At 46.7% G+C, this 23,279-nt stretch overlaps 1 protein-coding gene across 1 annotated transcript in view; it reads right to left on the bottom strand.

The window, feature by feature from the left end:
• Nucleotides 1–23,279, bottom strand: part of dnah12 (dynein, axonemal, heavy chain 12) — a 475,562-nt gene that overhangs the window by 113,498 nt on the left and 338,785 nt on the right. Inside the window, exons 53-55 of the mRNA XM_072472436.1 lie at nucleotides 13,494–13,735; nucleotides 12,601–12,748; nucleotides 11,435–11,580 (exon numbers count right to left, since the gene is read on the bottom strand). Of these exons, the coding sequence (XP_072328537.1) occupies nucleotides 11,435–11,580; nucleotides 12,601–12,748; nucleotides 13,494–13,735 (536 nt within the window). The remainder of the gene's footprint in view (nucleotides 1–11,434; nucleotides 11,581–12,600; nucleotides 12,749–13,493; nucleotides 13,736–23,279) is intronic.

Here is a 23,279-nt window from a genome sequence, read left to right as displayed (position 1 = left end):
ATGGAGAATTAGGGACAGACTCTGAAAGCAGAAACAGCACAGGTTTAAAAATGTACAGCAAGAGAATTTGGCAGTACTAAAAGATATATAAGTAAATGTAAGGGCACAGATAGACATATGAAATGAAATGAAATGAAAATGAAATGAAAATCACTTGTCACAAGTAGGCTTCAAATGAAGTTACTGTGAAAAGCCCCTAGTCGCCACATTCCGGCACCTGTTCGGGAAGGCTGGTCCGGGAATTGAACCGTGCTGCTGGCCTGCCTTGGTCTGCTTTCAAAGCCAGCAATTTAGCCCTGTGCTAACCAGCCCCAGGCTGCATATTATCTATAACAAAAACTTAGCTTAAGGTGGAACAAATATGGAAGCTCAACAGCCCTGGCTATGACATTTTCAGGAAAGATAGGGAAGGGATAAATAAGGTGGAGGTCTAAGGAATCAATTACAGTTGTGAGGAGGGATGATATATTAAACAAAAAATCAAATGAGGCCATATGGGTTGAGCTCAGAAATAAAAAAAGGGGCTGCCATACTGCTAGGACTATACTATAAATCCCTAAATAGTGGAAGGAAGAAAGATTCACCACAAAAACAACAGGGCATTAACTTTGGGGACTTCAACTACCCTAATATCAATTGGGATATTAACAATGTGAAGGACACAAAATTCTTGAACTGCATTCAAGAGAACTTTTTTAGCCAGCACGTAACAAGCCCAACGAGAGGGGGTGCAATTCTAGATTTTGTCTTAAGAAATGAAGCTGGTAAGTGGAAGTAGCGGTTGGAAACCATTTTGGAGACAGTAACCATAATATAGTTAGATATAACATCATTATGGAAAAGGGCAATGATAAAATAGGGGTTAAAGGTCTAAACTGGGGGAAAACAGCTTTTACAAAGCTGAGAGATGAGCTGATAAGAGTGGACTGGATACAGCTGTGGGAGATATTCAAAGGCAAAATTCTACAGGCACATTGTAGATATGACCCCACAAAGAAACAGGGTGGGATTGCCAAATCTAGAACATCCTGGTTATCCAGAATAGAGGCCAAGATAAAGCAGAAAAAGAATGTGACAGTCACAAGACTTACAACTGTAGGTGTCAACTTGGTGAAGCTCCAACACAGGATTACTTGTGTGCCAAACAGCATAAGCAGCAAGTAATAGACAGAGCGATGCAATTCCACAACCAATGGATCAGATCTAAGTTCTGCAGTCCTGCCACATCAAGCTGGGAATGGTGGTGGACAATTAAAATTGGGGGATAATGCTCCACCAATATCCCCATCCTCAATGATGGAGGAGCCCAGCACATCAGTGCAAATGATACATTTGCAATGATCTTCAGTCAGAAGTGCCAACTGGGTGATCCATCTCAGCCTCCTCTGATGGTCCACAGCATCACAGTCAGTCTTCAGCCAATTCTATTCACTCCAAGAAATACCTGGAGGCTTTGGATACGGTCTGGATCGCACTGCCTGGGGGGGTGGTGGTAGAGGCGGGTTACCTCACATCCTTTAAAAGGTACCTGGAGGAGCACTTGGCACGTCTTAAAATTTGAGGCTATGGGTCAAGTGCTGGCAAATGGAATTAAGATGGGCTGATCAGATGCCTTTCATGCAGTGGTGCAGATTCAATGGGCTGAAGGGCCTTTTCTGCATTGAATTTTTCTGTGATTCCATGACTGTAAAGGGCCCTGAGAATATTCCAGAAATAGTACTGAAGACCTGTGCTTCAGAATTTGCCGTGCCCCTAGCCAAGTTATTCCAGTACAGCTACAGCATTGGTATCTGCCTGGCAATGTGGAAAAGAGCTGAACTTCAGAGTTGAGGTGAGAGTGCCTACTCTTGTCATCAAGGTAGTAGAAAAGAACCCTAGCAAAACCGGCATCAATGGGAAGGAGGGGGAAAGCCCTCCGCTGGCTGGAGTCATACCTGGCATAAAGGAAGATGGCTTTGGTAGTTGGAGGTCAACCATCTCAGCTCCAGGAGTTCATCATGGTAGTGTCCTAGACACAACCATCTATTGGTAGTTAATTTTTTTAAAAATCCTAAGATTACCAATACATTAACAGCAAGAGAATCACTAAGGAAAAGGTAGAACCTATCATAAATGTATATACTAACTTGTGGGTTGATTCAGAAGATATGGGCAAGGTTCTCAATGAATACGTCTGTCTCTGTACTCGATAAAGAGAGGGTTGATTCAGACATTCTAGTTAAAGAGGTGTGAAATATTAGATGCAATAAGCATAGCGAGAGAGGCAGTACTGGAGAGAGTGGCATCCTTGAAGGTGGATAAATCTCCAGGGCCAGATGGATTGTATCCCAAACTGTTGAAGGAAGCCAGGAGGAAATAGCAGATGCTCTGAAGATCGCTTTCCAATCCTCACCAGATACAGGCAAGGTCCCAGAGGATTGGAGGTCTGCCAATGTTGTACCATCATTTAAAAATGGTGTGAGGGATAGGCCAGTAAATTATAGGTCAGTCAGTCTGACTTCAGTGGTGGGCAAATTATTAGAAACAATCCGGCGAGACAGGATAAATTGTCGCTTAGAAAGGCACAATTAATCGGGGTAGTTAACATGGTTTTGTTTGGGGAAGATTGTGTCTTACTAACTTAATAGAATTTTTTGAGGAAGTAACAAGGAGGATTGAAGAGGGTAATGCAGTGAATATTGTCTACATAGATTTCAGTAAGACACTTGACAAGGTCCCATATAGCAGACTGGTCAGAAAAATGAGATCCCATGGGATATGGGGAATGTGGCACGTTGGATCCAAAATTGGATCAGGTGACAGGAAACAAAGGCTGATGGATGTTTTTACGAATGGAAAATGATTTCCAGTTTTGTTCCACTGGACTCAGTGTTGGGGCCCTTTTTGTTTGTTGTATATATTAATAAGTTGGACTTAAATGTGGGTGGCATGATTGGAAAATTTGCAGATGCCACAAAAATTGGCAATGTAGTTAGTGAAGAGGATAGCTGCCAACTCCAGAATAATATAAATGATTTGGTTGATTGGGCAGAGAAGTGGTGAATGGAATTCAATCTGGAAAAATATGAGGTAATGCATTTAGAGAGGACAAACAAAGCAAGGGAATAATCAATAAAAGGAAAGGTATTGAGAGGAGTTGAGTGAGTGAGAAACTTTGGATTGCATGTCCGGAAGCCCTTGAAGGTCACAAAACAGGAGAGCAAAGTGGTCAAGAAAACATAAGGAATACTTTGAAATACTTTATTTTATTGGGCGAGATATTGAACACAAAAGCAGGGCCATATTGATGGAACTGCATAAAACATTGGTTCGGCCACAGCTGGAATTTTGTGGACAGTTTTGGTCACTGTAGTGATCTGCATATCTGTATATACACAAGGTGTTAATGTACATTCATTTTAAAAAATATATAAATTTATTCAAATTTTTTCCGGTCAAACAAAACAATGCAAAGGTTTACCTTTTTACAACAATAAAACAATATATATAACAGTGACCGTTTTAACAAATAAATAAATAATATATAAACTACCATAACAAAAATAATAATTCTCCAGAGATAAAATCAAACAATCCAATATACATAACCAAGTACAAATATCTATACAAAAACACCCCTGGGGACCTGCCCGAGCCGCCCCCCCCCCCCCCCCACACCCCCCCCCCCCCCACACACACACCCCCCCCCCCACACCCCCCCCCCCCACACCCCCCACACCCCCCCCCCCCACCCCCCCCCCCCCCCCCACACCCCCCCCCCCACCCCCCCCCCACACCCCCCCCCCCCAACACCCCCCCCCCCCACACCCCCCCCCCCCACACCCCCCCCCCCCCCACCCCCCCCCCCCCACACCCCACACACACCCCCACACCCCCCCCCCCCCCCCCCCGGGTTGCTGCTGTTGCCTTCCCATTTCCTTTATCGTTCTGCGAGGTAGTCAATGAACGGTTGCCACCGCCTGGTGAACCCTTGAGACGAACCCCTTAGTGCGAACTTTATCCGTTCTAGTTTTATAAACCCTGCCATGTCATTTATCCAGGTCTCCACGCCCGGGGGTTTGGCTTCCTTCCACATAAGCAATATCCTTCGCCGGGCTACTAGGGACGCAAAGGCCAAGACATCAGCCTCTTTCGCCTCCTGCACTCCCGGCTCTTCTGCAACTCCAAATTTAGCCAACCCCCAGCCTGGCTCGACACGGACCCCCACCACCTTCGAAAGCACCTTTGCCACCCCCACCCAGAACCCCTGCAGTGCCGGGCATGACCAAAACATGTGGGTGTGGTTTGCTGGGCTTCTCGAGAATCTCCCACACCTATCCTCTACCCCGAAAAATTTACTGAGCCTTGCTCCGATCATATGCGCCCTGTGCAAAAACTTGAATTGTATCAGGCTTAGCCTGGCGCACGAGGACGACGAGTTTACCCTACGTAGGGCATCAGCCCACAGCCCCTCCTCAATCTCTTCCCCCAGCTCTTCTTCCCATTTCCCCTTCAGCTCATCCACCATGATCTCCCCCTCGTCCCTCATTTCCCTGTATATATCCGACACCCTACCATCCCCCACCCATGTCCCTGAGATCACTCTATCTTGAATCTCCCGCGTCGGGAGTTGCGGGAATTCCCTCACCTGTTGCCTCGCAAATGCCCTCAATTGCATAGACCGAAATGCATTCCCTTGGGGCAACCCATGTTTTTCCGTCAGCGCTCCCAGACTCGCAAACGGCCCATCTACGAACAGATCATTCAGTTGCACAACCCCAGCTCTCTGCCATGCTCCAAATCCCCCATCTATTCTCCCCGGGACAAACCTATGATTATTTCTTATCGGGGACCGCACCGAGGCTCCCGTCCTTCCCCTATGTCGTCTCCACTGCCCCCAAATTTTTAGCATTGCCACCACCACTGGACTTGTGGTGTATTTCTTCGGGGAGAACGGCAACGGCGCCGTCACCAGTGCTTGTAGGCTGGTTCCTTTGCAGGACGCCATCTCCAATCTCTTCCACGCCGCTCCCTCCCCTTCTCCCATCCACTTACACACCATTGAGATATTGGCGGCCCAGTAGTATTCACTAAGGCTCGGTAGTGCCAGCCCCCCCCCCCCCCCCCCCCTATCCCTGCTACGCTGCAAGAACCCCCTCCTCACTCTCGGGGTCTTCCCGGCCCACACAAAACTCATGACACTTTTCTCAATTTTCTTGAAAAAAGCCTTCGTGTCCATCACCGGAAGGCACTGAAACACAAAAAGGAATCTCGGGAGGACTACCATTTTGACTGCCTGCACCCTACCCACCAGTGACAGGGGCACCATGTCCCATCTCTTAAAATCCTCCTCCATCTGTTCCACCAATCTTGTTAAATTAAGCCTATGTAAGGTTCCCCAACTCCTGGCTATCTGAATCCCTAAGTACCTGAAATCTCTTATTACCTTCCTCGGCGGCAAATCATCTATTCCCCTGCTCTGCTCCCCCGGATGCACCACACACAACTCACTCTTCCCCATATTCAATTTGTACCCCGAAAATTCCCCAAACTCCCTGAGTGTCTGCATTATCTCAGGCATCCCCTCCACTGGGTCCGCAACATACAGCAATAAATCATCTGCATACAAAGATACCAGGTGTTCTTCTCCTCCCCTGGGTACTCCCCTCCACTTCCTGGAGCCCCTCAGTGCTATGGCCAGGGGCTCAATCGCCAATGCAAACAGTAACAGAGACAGGGGACACCCCTGCCTCGTCCCTCTATGAAGGTGGAAGTAGTCAGACCTCTGCCTGTTCGTGATCACACTCGCCACCGGGGCCCTGTACAGCAGCTGTACCCATCCAATAAACCCTTCTCCAAAACCAAATCTCCTCAGCACCTCCCACAGATAATCCCACTCCACTCTGTCGAATGCTTTCTCGGCGTCCATCGCCACCACTATCTCCGCCTCCCCCTCTGGTGGGGGCATCATCATTACCCCTAGCAACCTCCGTATGTTCGTGTTCAGCTGTCTCCCCTTAACGGACCCAGTTTGATCCTCGTGGACCACCCCCGGGACACAGTCCTCTATCCTCGTCGCCACCACCTTGGCCAGGAGCTTAGCATCTACATTTAAAAGGGAAATGGGCCTGTAGGACCCACACTGCAGCGGGTCTTTATCCTTCTTCAAAAAGAGCGATATCGTCGCCTCCGACATAGTCGGGGGCAACTGCCCCCTTTCCCTGGCCTCATTAAAGGTTCTCGTCAAAAGCGGGGCCAGTAGGTCCATATATTTCCTATAAAATTCCACCGGGAATCCGTCCGGCCCCGGGGCCTTCCCCGCTTGCATGCTCCCATTCCCTTTTACCACCTCCTCCATCTCAATCTGTGCTCCCAGTCCCGCCCTCTCCTGCTCTTCCACCTTCGGGAATTCCAGCTGATCCAGGAAACACCTCATTCCCTCCTTCCCTTCCGGGGGCTGAGCCTTATATAACCTCTCATAGAATGCCTTGAACACCCCGTTCACTCTCTCCGCTCCCCGTTCCATCTCTCCCTCCTTATCTCTCACCCCACCTATCTCCCTCGCTGCTCCCCTCTTCCTCAATTGGTGGGCCAGTAGCCGACTCGCCTTCTCTCCATACTCATACTGTACACCCTGTGCCCTCCTCCACTGTGCCTCTGCCTTACCCATGGTCAACAGGTCAAATTCCACATGTAACCTTTGTCTTTCCCTGTACAGTCCCTCCTCCGGTGCCTCCGCATATTGCCTGTCCACCCTCAAATGTTCTTTCAACAATCGCTCCCTTTCTTTACCCTCTTGCTTCCCTTTATGTGCCCTTATGGATATCAGTTCCCCTCTAACCACTGCCTTCAACGCCTCCCAGACCACTCCCACCTGAACCTCCCCATTGTCATTGAGCTCCAAGTACCTTTCAATACACCCCCTCACCCTTAAACATACCCCCTCATCCGCCAATAAGCCCATATCCATTCTCCAGAGTGGGTGCTGTTCTTTTTCCTCTCCTACCTCCAGGTCTACCCAATGTGGAGCGTGGTCCGAAATGGCTATGGCCGTATATTCCATCCCTGTGACCTTCGGAATCAGTGCCCTTCCCAAGACAAAAAAGTCTATCCGTGAGTATACTTTGTGAACATGGGAGAAAAATGAAAACTCCTTACTCCTAGGCCTACTAAATCTCCAGGGGTCTACCCCTCCCATCTGCTCCATGAAGTCCTTGAGCACCCTGGCCGCTGCCGGCCTCCTCCCGGTCCTGGACCTCGACCGGTCCAGCCCTGGATCAAGCGCCATATTGAAGTCTCCCCCCATTACCAACTTTCCCACCTCCAGGTCCGGGATACGTCCCAACATACGCCTCATAAAATTTGCATCATCCCAGTTCGGGGCGTATACGTTCACCAGAACCACCGCCTCCCCTTGAAATCTGCCACTCACCATCACATATCTACCCCCACTATCCGGACTATGGCCTTTGCCTTAAACAGTACCCGTTTCCCCACTAAGATAGCCACCCCCCTATTCTTCGCATCCAAACCCGAATGAAACACCTGCCCCACCCATCCTTTACGTAGTCTGACCTGGTCTATCAGTTTCAGATGCGTCTCCTGCAACATAACCACGTCTGCCTTTAATTTCTTTAGGTGTGCGAGTACCCGTGCCCTTTTAACCGGCCCGTTCAGCCCTCTCACGTTCTGCGTGATCAGCCGGGTTGGGGGGCTCTTTACCCACCCCCCCTTGTCGATTAGCCATCCCCTTTTTTAACCCAGCTCCTCACCCGGTTCCCACGTACCCGTATATCCCCCCAATGGTGCCCTCCCGCCTCGACCACCCCATCCCATAACAGCTCCCCGTTCTCCTTAGCAGCAGCAACCCAGTTAACCCCCCCCCCCCCCCCGCACCGCTAGATCCCCCTCTAGCGTAGTTGCACCCCCCATGTTGCTCCCAGAAGTCAGCAAACTCTGGCTGACCTCGGCTTCCCCCCTTATCCTCGGCTCCCACTGTGCGAGGCCCCCTCCTTCCTGCGTCCCTGTTCCCGCCATAATTACCATAGCGCGGGAACAAAGCCCGCGTTTCCCACTCGGCCCCGCCCCTAATGGCCGGCGCCCACAGTTCCTCATGCTCCCCCCACCCCCAACATGGGGAAGAGAGAAAAGTTACAGGATCACAAAATTAACAAATTGAAAAATCACCCCCCCCCCCCTGTAATCACACCACCACTTTGTCCCAAAAGCTCTTTCTCTCGCCAGACTATTCCAGCTTCTCGTCCACAATGAATGTCCACACCTCTTCTGCCGTCTCAAAGTAGTGGTGCTTCCCTTGGTGTGTGACCCACAATCTCGCCAGTTGCAGCATTCCAAACTGGACCTTCTTTTTGTGAAGCACCGCCTTAGCCCGATTGAAACTTGCCCTCCTTCACGCCACCTCCGCACTCCAATCTTGGTATACGCGGATCACCGTGTTCTCCCACCTACAGCTCCGAGTTTTCTTCGCCCATCTGAGAACCGTCTCTCTGTCATTGTAGTGGAGAAACCTCACCACTATAGCTCGAGGTATTTCTCCAGCCTTTGGTCTTCGCGCCAGAACTCGATAAGCTCCCTCCACCTCCAAAGGGCCCGTCGGGGCCTCCGATCCCATTAGCGAGTGAAGCATCGTGCTCACATATGTCCCGACGTCCGCCCCTTCTGCGCCTTCGGGAAGACCCAGGACTCTTAAATTCTTCCCCCTTGAGTTATTCTCCAGCGCTTCCAACCTCTCCACACACCTTTTATGCTGTGCCTCGTGCGTTTCTGCCTTCACCACCAGGCCCTGTATTTCTTCCTCGTTTTCAACAGCCTTTGCCTTCACGACCCGAAGCTCCAGCTCTTGGGTCCTCTGCTCCTCTTTTAGTCCTTCAATCGCCTGCAATATCGGGGCCAACAGCTCCTTCTTCAACTCCTTCTTCAGCTCTTCCACACAGCGCCGCAGGAACTCTTGCTGCTCCGGGCCCCATAGCAAACGGCCACCTTCCGACGCCATCTTGCTTTGAGCTTCCCTTCCTTGCCGCTGCTCCAGAGAATCCTCCGCAATCCGGCCGCTATCATCTCCCTTTTCCATGCGTGTCCAGGGGGATTCCCTTCTGGTTTACCGCACAGTGTTTTTGCCGTTTAAATTGCCGTTGGGCTCCTATTAAGAGCCCAAAAGTCCGTTCCAACGGGGGCTGCCGAAACGTGCGACTCAGCTGGTCATTGCCGCACCCGGAAGTCCTAATGTACATTCATAACAGCTAAGTGATCACTAGAAAGGGGTATAAAAGACAGACTCAATTCGAGTTCCCGCCTCTTCATGTGTATAGTGACTAGTGACCAGAGGTAGAGAGAGTTAGCTCAAAGTGCAAGTGTAGTTAATCATAGTTTATTGTTATTCAATTTTTAAATTTAATATCTCGTAAAAGTATTGGAGAGAGAACAAACTCACAGTTTATTTGTTTCAGTTACTCAATAAATTATTTGCTTTCATTGGAAGACTACGTGTCTTAATCAACATCGAGTTTAAGAGCATCTTGGTAAGAAGCAAATGAGTAACATATATTACGCCAAGTAATATAACAGTCACTACATTACAGGAACATAATTATTCTGGAGAGAGCGCAGAGGAGATTTACAGGATTGTTGCCAGGGCTAAAAAGTTTCAGCTATGAGGACAACTTGGACAGAAGTGGCTAAGAGGGTGACCTAAATGAGGTGTACACAATTATGAAGGCCTAGACAGGTAGACAAGAAAAAATTGTTCCCCTGGCTGAGGGGTCAATTACCAGGTGGCATAGATTTAAAGTGATTGGTAGAAGTATTACTGGGGCGTAAGGAAAACATTCTTCACCCAGAGCGTAATGGGCATCTGGAATTCACTGCCTAATTTGGCGGTTGAGGCTGAAATACTCAACTCTTTTAAAAAGGTACCTGTAACAGTATCTGAAGTACTGTATCCTGCAAGGTCACGGACCACGTGCTGGAAAATGGGATTAAAATGAGCAGCCAGTCTATTTTTTCTATTTTTTGGCTGGCAAAGACACAATGGACTCTTTCTGCACTGGAACCTTTGCATTCTACTGCCTAGAGTTATGAGCCATCTTGTCCCACAAGAGAAAGGGAAGAATGTCAATCAGTGTGTTGCAATGTTTGGATAATGTGCCTTGTATAGCTGAACAGCTGGAGCTATGTGGAGGCTGCAAAAGTCAGGTGTGAGGCTCACATCAGTGGTGGAAGGTGGAATATCTGATGGCTAGGCCTGAGACCTGACCTTTAAGGACTGTTGATGGATGTGTGCTGAGCATGTGGTGCACCATGCACTGTGAGATTGGTGGGTATTAGTGAGGATGCTTTCACTGATACTGATCACCCGCACAAAGTCATTGCACTTTTTGAAGTACTGTAGTCAGGCCCTTCCCCTCCCCCCACCGGCTCGTATTCCCTTCTCAGGGTTACAGGAGGGTCTTCTGGCTGTCAATGGAAGTATGATTTCCCTTCTCCTGCCTCCTCATGGACTAAAATCATCACTGCCAGATGCAATAACATGGAAGTCCTCTCTGTCTTTCGTGTTGCCATTTGGTGTCATTTTCTATTGCCACTTGTCTGACAGCAGTCAGCAGCAGTTTCTGCATAAATGCAGTTTGGCTTTAAGAGGGGCAGACTAACTTTAACCAGTGCAGGCTACCTGAAACACATGCTAACCATGCATGTTGCTGGGCCCTCTGTTGTGCTTTCAGTCAGCCACTCAGCAATGCTGGACGCATTCAGCTGAATGCTACAATCATTGAAGTGAGGAGGCAGCACAGAATGTGTGTGCTGCCTGCCTCAATGCGACCAGGCATGGGCTAACATGAATCAGCGCCCCCAGGCTTGAAAATGGGAGCCTTTTAACCCATTAAGTTTATATTAATTTAAAGCAGTATGATTTTAGAACAGATCACAAAGAAAATAAAATTGCTAATGCAGCGATCAGAAAGCTGATTTCAAGTATAGTTCATTGGTGCTATGATTACTGTGGTAATGAATATATTAGGCATAAAAATTTGGAGCAGCTGTATTTGTTACTGTAAACAGATCTGCAATAAAGATCTGAAGCACTGACTACGGTAAGGAAAGGGACCCCAGCTTTTATCTAACAGGCTGATTTTAGGAAGCCACCATGGGGTTTGCCACCAGTTTACAAGATGGCAAACTATAGTTGTGATGAACGGTTACTGTAACACTGGACCCTTGTCATCATGTAAGGTGATGTCCCCTTTAAGACCGTGCTTGCAACCCTGGGAACTCCGCCTCTGGCTCCGCCCATCTGTGAGCCGTATATAAGGGGCCGCCTTGTGGGCAGTGCAGCAGTTAGCACACGTCCCGGCTCTAGTCTAGTTCTTAGTCTATTAAATAGCGTCGTTATTGAGGGTACCACAATAGTGCATTAGATATCAATGTATTTAATACTCACCATCTCCTGGAGTTACTAACAATCACACCATTATCAACTGAAAAGCTGTCTGTGGGTAATCCAGCAATGTTCCATGCTCGAATTATTATAGGATCACCCAGGGTCTTACTAAGGGAGAAATCACCTGAGGAAGGGATATCTTTCGACTGTGAACAAAGGAAAAACAGAGTCTGTTAATGAAGTTTATTCAGGAAGAAACATTTAACTACCTAACACTATAGCCTAATGAAAAAAAAACAGCATTACTCCAACAATTTCAAAATGGAATGCAAATAGCAGTAATACCATATATGTTTTCTTGAAAACATGAAGGCTGGGAACTCAAGAGTTTCAACATCTCCATCCTCTATCAGCATCAAGTGCTCACAAGTTTAAACATAAGGTTGAATGCTAGATAAAGTTCCCTCTGTAGCTTTAAGAGGGATAGACTAAATTTAAGTAATGCAGGCTGCTTGAAACACATGCTCACTATGATTGGAGGACTTGTGTGGTGGTGGGGGGGGGGGGGGGTGTAAATGTTCCCTAAATTATGCACAGTAAAGTGCAATAAAATGGAATTTTCATTTTACACAATAGTCACCGTTATCTCTTCTCAATGTATTGCCCATTAAGAATAGATTAAATATAAAATATAAATAAAAAATACAAACAGAGTTACAGGTCTTCATCAGTTGGACCTGCTGTGTGTTTTCTGAGTTTTTGTATTGCCATTGCAGCTCACAGAGAACTTCAATCCTGCAATCTGTACTGAATTGAAATTCAAGCATAAATGATTGAAAATAATATATTGAGTGTTAATCCACATGCTGAACTTGAACCTTTAACAATTTAAAATATTTTATATTGGTGCCTTTTCAGGTGATTTTCAAAACTGTCCTGGGCTGTGCAGGATATCAGTTGCCTTAAATCTTTGCATTGCAGTTTGCTACAAACAATTTGGTCGGGTTTCTTAATATGTTCATGGGCTTCAGCATTCACATCAGAGAGCTCTATAGCAAATAAAATACAGAGTAGTACACTCGACTCAGTGGAGATTGAGCAAATCAATAAAGGTATCTGCAAGTAGCAACATATATTCCAACCGCAGGTGGGGAAATCCACAAACCATATATACTTCAGTCTATACAGCCTCAACAAAGCTGCAAGAAATGTTCAAGCTGGAATACCTTACACATGTTGGTCCACAGAACAATACATTCATGACGAAAAGCTGCAGTGAAAGCGCCAAGATAAGCAATGACACCTGCTGAAACTAACACGTCCCCAGTCAAGGTATCATATGTGTTCTGTAAATCATCTGCAGCCTTTGACCACCTAGAAATTACAAGAAAACCTATCAAAAACAATTTATATGTTGAAGAGAAATAAATTAGTAATTTATTTACATGTAGGTTGATTTAAGCAAAGATTAGCAAATTAATTATGAGATTCAAAGCAAAAGTTTGGAAGGTTTGTTGGTGAAAGTAACAAGTGTCCACAATATCAAAGCAAATTAGCGAGCCCACTTTATTTTTGATGATATCAGCTTTATCACTAAAATCAGTGTTGAAGTGCTGGGTTCCAATGACTGGTGAGCAAGGACTTAAAACAAAAAATAGTTTATTCACTGGTCTGAGCAGTTCTTACACGCTTGCACTCTGCCATGCTCCAGGGAGAATTCAGTCATGTGACCCCTTAAGCAGCCACATCATCATATCATCACATGACCACTTGTTCTACTATCAGGAAGAATTACAAACAAATTTCAAGATATCCCGGTGAACAGATGCTTTAATTAAATGCAACTTGATCACTTTTTTTCTGGGTTTCCAGCTCCGACACTTGAACTAAGACTTATTTTTTCTGGATGCACATCACATGCCCTAGATTTTTCCATTTCCCCTTCTGGTTCCCATCACAAGCCAAGAAATTTGAACACACTGGTGCCTCAGCAGATGCAACATGCCTTTTTTGGCATATCTATGATGGTAAGGAGTAGAAATTGGCCCAGAAAAATTATGTTTCCATGTAACTTTACCCTAATATCAAAACAAACTGGTAAAAAGCTGAGCAATCTAACCTTGATTTTTCTCCCCCCAGACCTCCAATCAGTTTCTCTGCTCTCTCCAGCTTTTTTGCACACAGGTCTACTTGGAACTCCAGTTGTGCTTTTTCCTCAGTTTTATCCTGAAACGTCTTCTTCAGATCAGCAAGATGATCTTCAACTTCCTTAAGCTCAGCTCTCTTCTGGTTTAGAATTTCCATCGTCTCAGCCAAAGACCTCTGTGCTTCATTTAAACGAGCCTTCTTTGGAGCAACAACCTGAAATCACAGTGTAATTGATCATCTTTGTTTTTAATCACTGAACCATTTGCAATATTTACATTTCTTGAAAAAAGAGAGGAAAGCTCCAACAAAGTTCACAAAATATAATGACATGAGGTATTGCCACAGGGAGACTAAGGAGAGGCTTGGGTAAATTTCTTTACCCAACAGTTGTTGGAGTATGAAATACTCTGCCACAGGAAGTAGCTGATGCAGAGGTAAGTGCACAGCCAGTTTTCCTCTGTGAGCACTTGCTGTTTTCCCAACAGGTATAGTGAATGTGAGCTAATCCAACATCTATTATCATTACCAGGCAGATGTCTGGCTGGGCTTTGCACCTGAGAGATGGGTAAAGGACAAGAGCACAGCTTAAGAACATAAGAAACAGGAGCAAGAGTGGGTCATTTGCCCACTCAAGCTTCCTCCAACATTCAATAAGATCATGGCTGATTGGATTGTGGTCTTAATTCCCCTTTCCTACCTGCCCTCCATCACCCTCAACTCCCACGTTGATCAAGCATCAGTCTAATTCAGCCTTGAATATATTCAATGACAGCCTCTACTGCTCTCTGGGGAAGAGAATTTCCAAGAATAATGACTGAATGCCCTTAAGAGAAAAAAATTCTCTTCATCTCAGTCTTAAATGGTAAGTCCTTTATTTTTAAACAATGTCTCCTAGTTATAGAATCACCATAACAGCAAATATTCTCTCAACATCTACCCTGTTAAGCCCCCCCAGAATCTTATATGTTATAAGATCACCTCTCACTCTTCTAAACTCCAATGAATGCAGGCCCAATCTGCTCAACCTTTCCTCATAACACAACCCCTTCATCTCAGGAATCAAACTAGCGAACCTTCTCTGAACCATTTCCAATGCAAGAGTATCCCTCTTTAAGTATGAAGACCAAAACTGCACACAATATTTAAGTTTGATCTCATCAATGTCCTGTAGAAGTGTCCTTACTTTTATGTTCAACTCTTCCTGCAAAAGACCAACACTCCATTTGTCTTTCTAAATACTTGCTGCATCTGCAGTCTAACGCCCGTGATTCAGATAAGGACACCCAAAACCCTCTGCACCACAGCATTCTGTAATCTCCCTCCATTTAAACAATATTCACCTTTTCTATTCTTCTTGCCAGAGTGGACATATTTTCCACATTATACTTCATCTGCCAATTTTTTGCCCACCCACTTAACCTGTGGGGACAGTGGTGTAATGGTAATGTCACTGGGTTAACAATCCAGGGGCCAAGCTAATGCTCTGGGGCATCGATCCAAAACCTTCCATGGCAGCTGGTGGAAGTTAAATTCAATTAATAACTCTAGAATATAAAGCTGGTCTCAGTAATTGTGACCATACCAACTATCAATTACTGTAAAAACCCATCTGGTTCACTAATGCCCTTCAGGGATGCAGATCTATCATCCTCACCCCGTCAAGTCTATGTGTGACTCTGGATCCACAGTAATGTAGTTGAATCTTAGCTGCCCTCTGAAATTGCATAGCAAGCCAATCAGTTCAAGGACAATTGGGGATGGGAACAAAAGTTGACCTTGTCAGTGATGCCCACATCCCATGAAAGACTTGAAAAAAATCTCCATCCGAACTGATTCCACATCTTAATGCTCTGAACCAAGATCTTTTCTCACAAATGTACTCATCACATCCTTTATTTATTTATTTTTTTGAAAATATTTTAATTGGCTTTTCTCATATTTATAAACAGACCACATCCTTTATTAACAGAGCTACCCAACCTCTTTTCTCTTTATGTTGTCCTTCCAAAATTTCAAATAACCTTGAATATTCAGGTCCAAGCCTTGGTCACTTTGTAACCACATCTCCGTATTAGCTATCATATCATACTCATTTATTTCTAAGTGTGCTATCAATTCATCCATCTTGTTGCAAATGCTGTGATCATTCAAATTGCTTCAAGTTCTGTCTTTTTCCCATTTTCCTACCTCTGACCTTATTTGCTGGTGCATTCCTATGTTTGTACACTACTCCTTCCTGTCACACTCTCTTCATCATTACCTGCATCACTAAACTGCATTATTGCCTTGTACTTTTCAACTTTCCAAGTCTCCCTTCATGTGACCCCTCTGTAGCCATGTAAAATGGCTGACTCCCGATTAGAATGGCCAAACCCCGATTTAAAATGGCGAACGGAAGAGGCCGATGGGAAAATCAGCCAACAGGACTCAAACAGACAGCTGCAGGTAAAACAGTGTATTTGCCTCTGGGGAAGCCAGACCGAATTGATACCTGCAGCCATCAACACAACAACACCCCAGCCATCTGCATATTAATCAGCAATCCCCGGGAACAATTGATACAAAATAGACACACAAAGCCAACCCAGACCTTTCGGCGCCAGCAGGAGTTGACACAAAGAGAGGTAAACGACCACCCCTCGACCAAGGAATCGCTCCAGCATTGGAGAATATCGAACCAAGTGATTGGGACCAAGTCCAATCACTTGGAATCAGGTACAAGGTCCGCCCCGAGAGGCGGGAAGCCCCTGGGTACTATAAGAATAGGGGCCAAGTTCAAATCAGCCCTTCTTCTCCTCTCCGCACCCTTCGAGACCCTTCTGCAAGAGAACGTAAGTTTTACTCCAACGATCGCTACCAGATAGACACTCCTGACTATCGACCTGTACCAGCCTTTGAATCCCACAGGCTCAGAACGCATTCGAAAGGCCATTCGTTTCCCTGACCTGGTGGGCCATTTCCAAAGTTAAGTATTGGCCTGCTAGTTGTAGGCAGTAGCTTAGAGGTAGAATTAATGTATAAGTATTGATTGCTGTATATAATAAATGAGCGTTGATTTAACTCTTACTCAGCGGTGTGTTGGATTATTAATCATTACTCGAGCTTGAACCACGTGGCGGTGTCAGAAAGATACCTGGCGACTCAAGAGCAAAGGTGACAGAATTTGAGCAAATAAACTAAGGCTAAAACGAGCAACACCTCCTCTCCATTATTTAGGTTAAAGCCATCTCTACAAACCTAATTCTATGATTCACCAGGGTACTGCTCCCAGTGGGGTTCAGGTAAAGATTGTTCTAACGGTCCAGCTTCTTCTTACCCCAGTACTGGCAAAGTGCTCCATGAATTGAAAACCACTTCTCTCACTCCAGCTTCAGGCCAACAAATCTTTAGATCAATCGGGGAAGGGATTAATTTTTTGCAATATTTTTATTAAGCTTTTAACATATTACACCTAAGAGAAAACACACACCACTCCAAAGGGAACTAGTACAAAAAGAAACACCCACAACACCACTCCACCCCCAACCCACCACCCCAAAACCCTACTCCCCCTCCCCCAGCTGATAATGACCAACTCCTTTAAAATACAGAATGAATGGGATGCCATCTTTTATAGAATCCCTCGGTCAACCCTCTCAAGGTGAACAACTTTTTCAAGGTGTGGGAATTGCCCCAGCCATACTGAGGCACAGGGCAGAGATGTTGACCTCCACCCCAACAGGACCCGCCTGCGAGCCTGGGATTGGGCTCCAAATCCATTTGCAAGATTGTCGACATGGTGCTGAAGAACAAGTCCCAAAACCTCCTGAGCTCAGGGCAAGATGAGAACATGTGAACATGATTGGCTGGGCCCTTCCCCCACCGCTCACCCTTCCTCCACTCCCACAAACAGCCGGCTCATCCTCGACCTCGTTAAATGTGCCCTATGCAGCACCTTTATTTAAATTAATCATAATCTTGCACCCTGCGCAATACTTCACATCACATCCCCTCCTCCAGCACCATCCCCAACTCCTCCTTTCGCTTAGCCTTGACCCCCTCCAGTACTACCATATTTTTGTAAGGGCCCCGAAAAATCCAGCACGAGTTTTAAGGATACAAAATAATAACGTTTATTTACTATAACAATATATACATAACAGTAGCAGTAACTTCCCTTGCTACCTTCTCCTTCCTGCTGGTTCCTGGACTGGCCAGCTTATTTATAGTAGGAGTTTCTCCGCCCCCCCTCATTGGGGAAGTTCATACTCCAATAGGATTGTGGGATAGTCATTAGTCCTCAGCCAATCGTCAGTAGGCAGGTTATAACACATATCTTCCTCCAGAATCCTCCCATAAATTGCCAATGTAGTCCCCATCTCCATGCCCGCCACCGATGGCACTCTCTCTAACAGCAAGGGGCCAGTATCGCTGGGAACGTCGAAAAGATCTTCCTTGCACAATTCCGTACCTGCATATAGCAGAAAGTCTTGATCGATGGGATCCCATACTTCTCCATCAATTCTTCCAAACTCGTGAACCGCCCCTCCAGAAACAAATCCCTCATTCCTACCAACCCCTTGTCCTCCCAGCCCCAAAACCTCACATCTAATCTAGCCGGTTCAAACAAGTGATTTGCACAGATTGGCGCTATGAGCGGCACAGTAGCTAGCACTGCAGCCACACAGCGCCAGAGACCCGTGTTCGAATCCGCCTCGGGTGACTGTCTGTGTGCAGCTTGCACATTCTTCCTGTTCTGCGTGGGTTTTCTCCGGCTGCTCTGGTTTCTTCCCACAGTGCAATAACGTGCAGGTTAGGTGGATTGGCTATGCTAAATTGCCTCTAGTGGGGTTATGGGGATAGGGTAAGAGGTTGGGCTTAATTAGGGTGCTCTTTCAGAGGGTCGGTGCAGACTCAATGGGCTGAATGGCCACCTTCTACACTGTAGGGATACTATGATCTTCGACACCACTCCTAACTTAAAATGCTGCCGAAATTGCCTCCAACTCTTCAAGGTCGCTACCACCACTGGATAGCCGGAGTATTTCCCTGGGGATAATGGGTGTGGCGTCATCACCACTGCCTAAACCACGACCACTTACATGAACCCGCCCCCACCTTAACCCAAATTCCCTCTTAGTCCCCATACCAGCCCAGCACCTTCTCGGCGTTCGACGTCCAGTAGTCATAAATCAAATTTGTTAGAGCCAAACCACATGGACCCCTCTGAAGCACTGTTTTCCAAATTCTGGCTACTTTGCCCGCCCAAATAAACAATGCAATCAACCGCTCTATCCCCTGAAAAAACGCTTTCGGCAAAAACACTGGGAGGCATTGGAATAAAAATAAACACAGTAGTAAAATATTCATCTTCATCGATTGAACCCAGCTGGCCAACAACAGAGAGAGGCTATCCGACCTCTGTAAATATGCCTTGACCGTACACACCAGGCTAGTAAAGTTTAATTTACAGAGCCACGCCCAGTCTCGAGCCACCTGACCCTCCAGATACCTAAAGTGGAAAGTCGCCACATGGAATGGCAGCGCCCCCCCACCGCCCAAACCAAAAAGACTTGTTGTTCTCCAGGTCCAGTTTATAAGAACTAGAACATAAGAACTAGGAGCAGGAGTAGGCCATCTGGCCCCTCGAGCCTCCTCCGCCATTCAATGAGATCATGGCTGATCTTTTGTGGACTCAGCTCCACTTTCCGGCCCGAACACCATAACCCTTAATCCCTTTATTCTTCAAAAAACTATCTATCTTTATCTTAAAAACATTTAATGAAGGAGCCTCTACTGCTTCACTGGGCAAGGAATTCCATAGATTCACAACCCTTTGGGTGAAGAAGTTCCTCCTAAACTCAGTCCTAAATCTACTTCCCCTTATTTTGAGGCTATGCCCCCTAGTTCTGCTTTCACCCGCCAGTGGAAACAACCTGCCCGCATCTATCCTATCGATTCCCTTCATAATCTTATATGTTTCTATAAGATCCCCCCTCATCCTTCTAAATTCCAACGAGTACAGTCCCAGTCTACTCAACCTCTCCTCGTAATCCAACCCCTTCAGCTCTGGGATTAACCTAGTGAATCTCCTCTGCACACTCTCCAGTGCCAGTACGTCCTTTCTCAAGTAAGGAGACCAAAACTGAACACAATACTCCAGGTGTGGCCTCACTAACACCTTATACAATTGCAGCATAACCTCCCTAGTCTTCAACTCCATCCCTCTAGCAATGAAGGACAAAATTCCATTTGCCTTCTTAATCACCTGTTGCACCTGAAAACCAACTTTCTGCGACTCATGCACGAGCACACCCAGGTCTCTCTGCACAGCAGCATGTTTTAATATTTTATCATTTAAATAATAATCCCTTTTGCCGTTATTCTTACCAAAATGGATAACCTCACATTTGTCAACATTGTATTCCATCTGCCAGACCCTAGCCCATTCACTTAGCTTGTCCAAATCCCTCTGCAGACTTCCAGTATCCTCTGCACTTTTTGCTTTACCACTTATCTTAGTGTCGTCTGCAAACTTGGACACATTGCCCTTGGTCCCCAACTCCAAATGAGGGACACCACTAGCTACTGATTGCCAACCAGAGAAACACCCATTAATCCCCACTCTTTGCTTTCTATTAATTAACCAATCCTCTATCCATGCTCCGACTTTCCCCTTAATGCCATGCATCTTTATCTTATGCAACAACCTTTTGTGTGGCACCTCGTCAAAGGCTTTCTGGAAATCCAGATATACCACATCCATTGGCTCCCCGTTATCTACCGCACAGTTAATGTCCTCAAAAAATTCCACTAAATTAGTTAGGCACGACCTGCCCTTTATGAACCCATGCTGCGTCTATCCAATGGGACAATTTCCATCCAGATGCCTCGCTATTTCTTCCTTGATGATAGATTCCAGCATCTTCCCTACTACCGAAGTTAAGCTCACTGGCCTATAATTACCCGCTTTCTGCCTACCTCCTTTTTTAAACAGTGGTGTCACGTTTGCTAATTTCCAATCCACCGGGACCACCCCAGAGTCTAGTGAATTTTGGTAAATTATCACTAGTGCATTTGCAATTTCCCTAGCCATCTCTTTTAGCACTCTGGGATGCATTCCATCAGGGCCAGGAGACCTGTCTACCTTTAGCCCCATTAGCTTGCCCATCACTACCTCCTTGGTGATATCAATCCTCTCAAGGTCCTCACCTGTCATAGCCTCATTTCCATCAGTCACTGGCATGTTATTTGTGTCTTCCACTGTGAAGACCGACCCAAAAAACCTGTTCAGTTCCTCAGCCATTTCCTCATCTCCCATTATTAAATCTCCCTTCTCATCCTCTAAAGGACCAATATTTACCTTAGCCACTCTTTTTTGTTTTATGTATTTGTAGAAACTTTTACTATCTGTTTTTATATTCTGAGCAAGTTTACTCTCATAATCTATCTTACTCTTCTTTATAGCTTTTTTAGTAGCTTTCTGTTGCCCCCTAAAGATTTCCCAGTCCTCTAGTCTCCCACTGATCTTTGCTACTTTGTATGCTTTTTCCTTCAATTTGATACTCTCCCTTATTTCCTGAGATATCCACGGTCAATTGTCCCTCTTTTTACCGTCGTTCCTTTTTGTTGGTATAAACCTTTGCTGGGCACTGTGAAAAATCACTTGGAAGGTTCTCCACTGTTCCTCAACTGTTTCACCATAAAGTCTTTGCTCCCAGTCTACCTTAGCTAGTTCTTCTCTCATCCCATTGTAATCTCCTTTGTTTAAGCACAAAACACTAGTGCTTGATTTTACCTTCTCACCCTCCATCTGTATTTTAAATTCCACCATATTGTGATCGCTCCTTCCGAGAGGATCCCTAACTATGAGATCCTGAATCAATCCTGTCTCATTACACAGGACCAGATCTAGGACCGCTTGTTCCCTCGTAGGTTCCATTGTATCTTGAAAAAGCCCGAAATAGAGTCAAAAGCCCCATTATATCCCCCACCTGGGGACCAGGTCCGAGATGCGCAAAAAAAGGTAATCGGCATATAGGGAAACCCCTCGACCCCCCCCCCCCCGACTATCCCACTCTACTTATCTGACTGCCTCAATGCGATGGCCAAAGGCTCTATGGCCAACGCAAACAGGGGGATAGAGGACACTCTGCTTCGTTCCCCGATGCAACTCGAAGTATCCCAAATTCTGATTGTTTGTACAAACACTCGCCTTGGGCTCCCTATAAAGTAATTTAACCCATGACACAAACTTGGACTCTATACCAAACGGTTCCAACACTGCAAACAGGTAACTCCACTCCACCCTATCAAAGAACTTCTTTGCAGCCAGCGTCACATTTTCCTGGCTAAACAGAGTGGAATGAGAATTAAAGGGAAGAATGAGGCAGCTTTGATGAGACACTAATGAAGTGATGTCTTGGTTCCATGCTGGAGAACTTCAATCTCACATCAGGCTCCACGTACAGATGATTGTTCTTCTTTGTTTTCAGACCCATGTGTTGAAAATCCCACCTTGCAGTTGTAACAATGCAAATCTAGTTTATAAAATTACATTGTTGCTGCTTCCACACGAGGGAGTAATTCTAGTTGAGTAACATCATGTCAATGGTGTGGATGTGAATTCTGGCCTGTTCTCATGTATGGCCTCAGGGGCGAGATTCTCGACCCCCCCCGCCGGGTCAGAGAATCGCCGGGAGCTGGCGGGAATCCCGCCCAAGCCGGTTACCGAATTCTCCGGCACCGGAGATTCGGCGGGGGCGGGAATCGCGCCGCGCTAGTTGGCGCCCACCCCCCCCCCCCTGCGATTCTCTGGCCCGGATGGGCCGAAGTCCCGCTGCTAGGATGCCTGTCCCACCGGCGTGGATTAAACAAGGCGGCACGGGTGGGCTCCGGGGTCCTGGGGGGGGCGCGCGGGGCGATCTGGCCCCGGGGGGTGCCCCCACGGTGGCCTGGCCCGCGATCAGGGCCCACCGATCCGCGGGCGGGTCTGTGCCATGGGGGCACTCTTTTCCTTCCGCCTTCGCCACGGTCTCCACCATGGCAGAGGCGGAAGAGACTCCCTCCACAGTGCATGTGCGGGGATGCCGTGAGCGGCCGCTGACGCTCCCGCGCATGCGCCGCCCGGCAATGTCATTTCCACGCCAACTGGCGGGGCACCAAAGGCCTTTTCCGCCAGCTGGCGGGGCGGAAATCAGTCCGGCGCGGGCCTAGCCCCTCAAGGTTAGGGCTGGGCCCCCCAAGATGCGGAGGATTCCGCACCTTTGGGGTGGCGCGATGCCCGACTGATTTGCGCCGTTTCTGGCGCCGGTCGGTGGACATCGCGCCGATACCGGAGAATTTCGCTCCTGGTGTGGAATTGCACATCGGTGTTGTTCGTTTTGGACAAGTCCATGGACCACCTGGAGGACCACCAGGCCACACATTGAGAACCACTGTTATAAGGTGAAGAAATATGCCAATGGCTATCTAACAATGTGGGTGGAAAATTCAGAGACAGAGTCATCTTTTCAGGTCTCATATGACCTGAGGTGAGAATTCAGAAAATAGAAAGGGCAGAGACTATAAATATATTGTGCACGTTACTTTTAGCAGTATGGTAAAAGAATGGAGATTTCAAGGCCGTTTGTAAGTAGGAGAGGAATCGTTGGTGTGGGGATAAGGGATCAGCAATCCATCTGGACGACTGCAACATGAAACCTAGGAAATTCTGGCATTATCCCGGCTAAACAGTGTGGAAAGCAGCAGTTGGTCAGTGGGTGGGAGCGGGATGTTG

This window comes from Scyliorhinus torazame, chromosome 13 (genome assembly GCF_047496885.1).
Source record: "Scyliorhinus torazame isolate Kashiwa2021f chromosome 13, sScyTor2.1, whole genome shotgun sequence".
Classification (NCBI taxonomy): Eukaryota; Metazoa; Chordata; class Chondrichthyes; order Carcharhiniformes; family Scyliorhinidae; genus Scyliorhinus; species Scyliorhinus torazame.
This window is presented reverse-complemented; position numbering and strand designations above follow the sequence as displayed.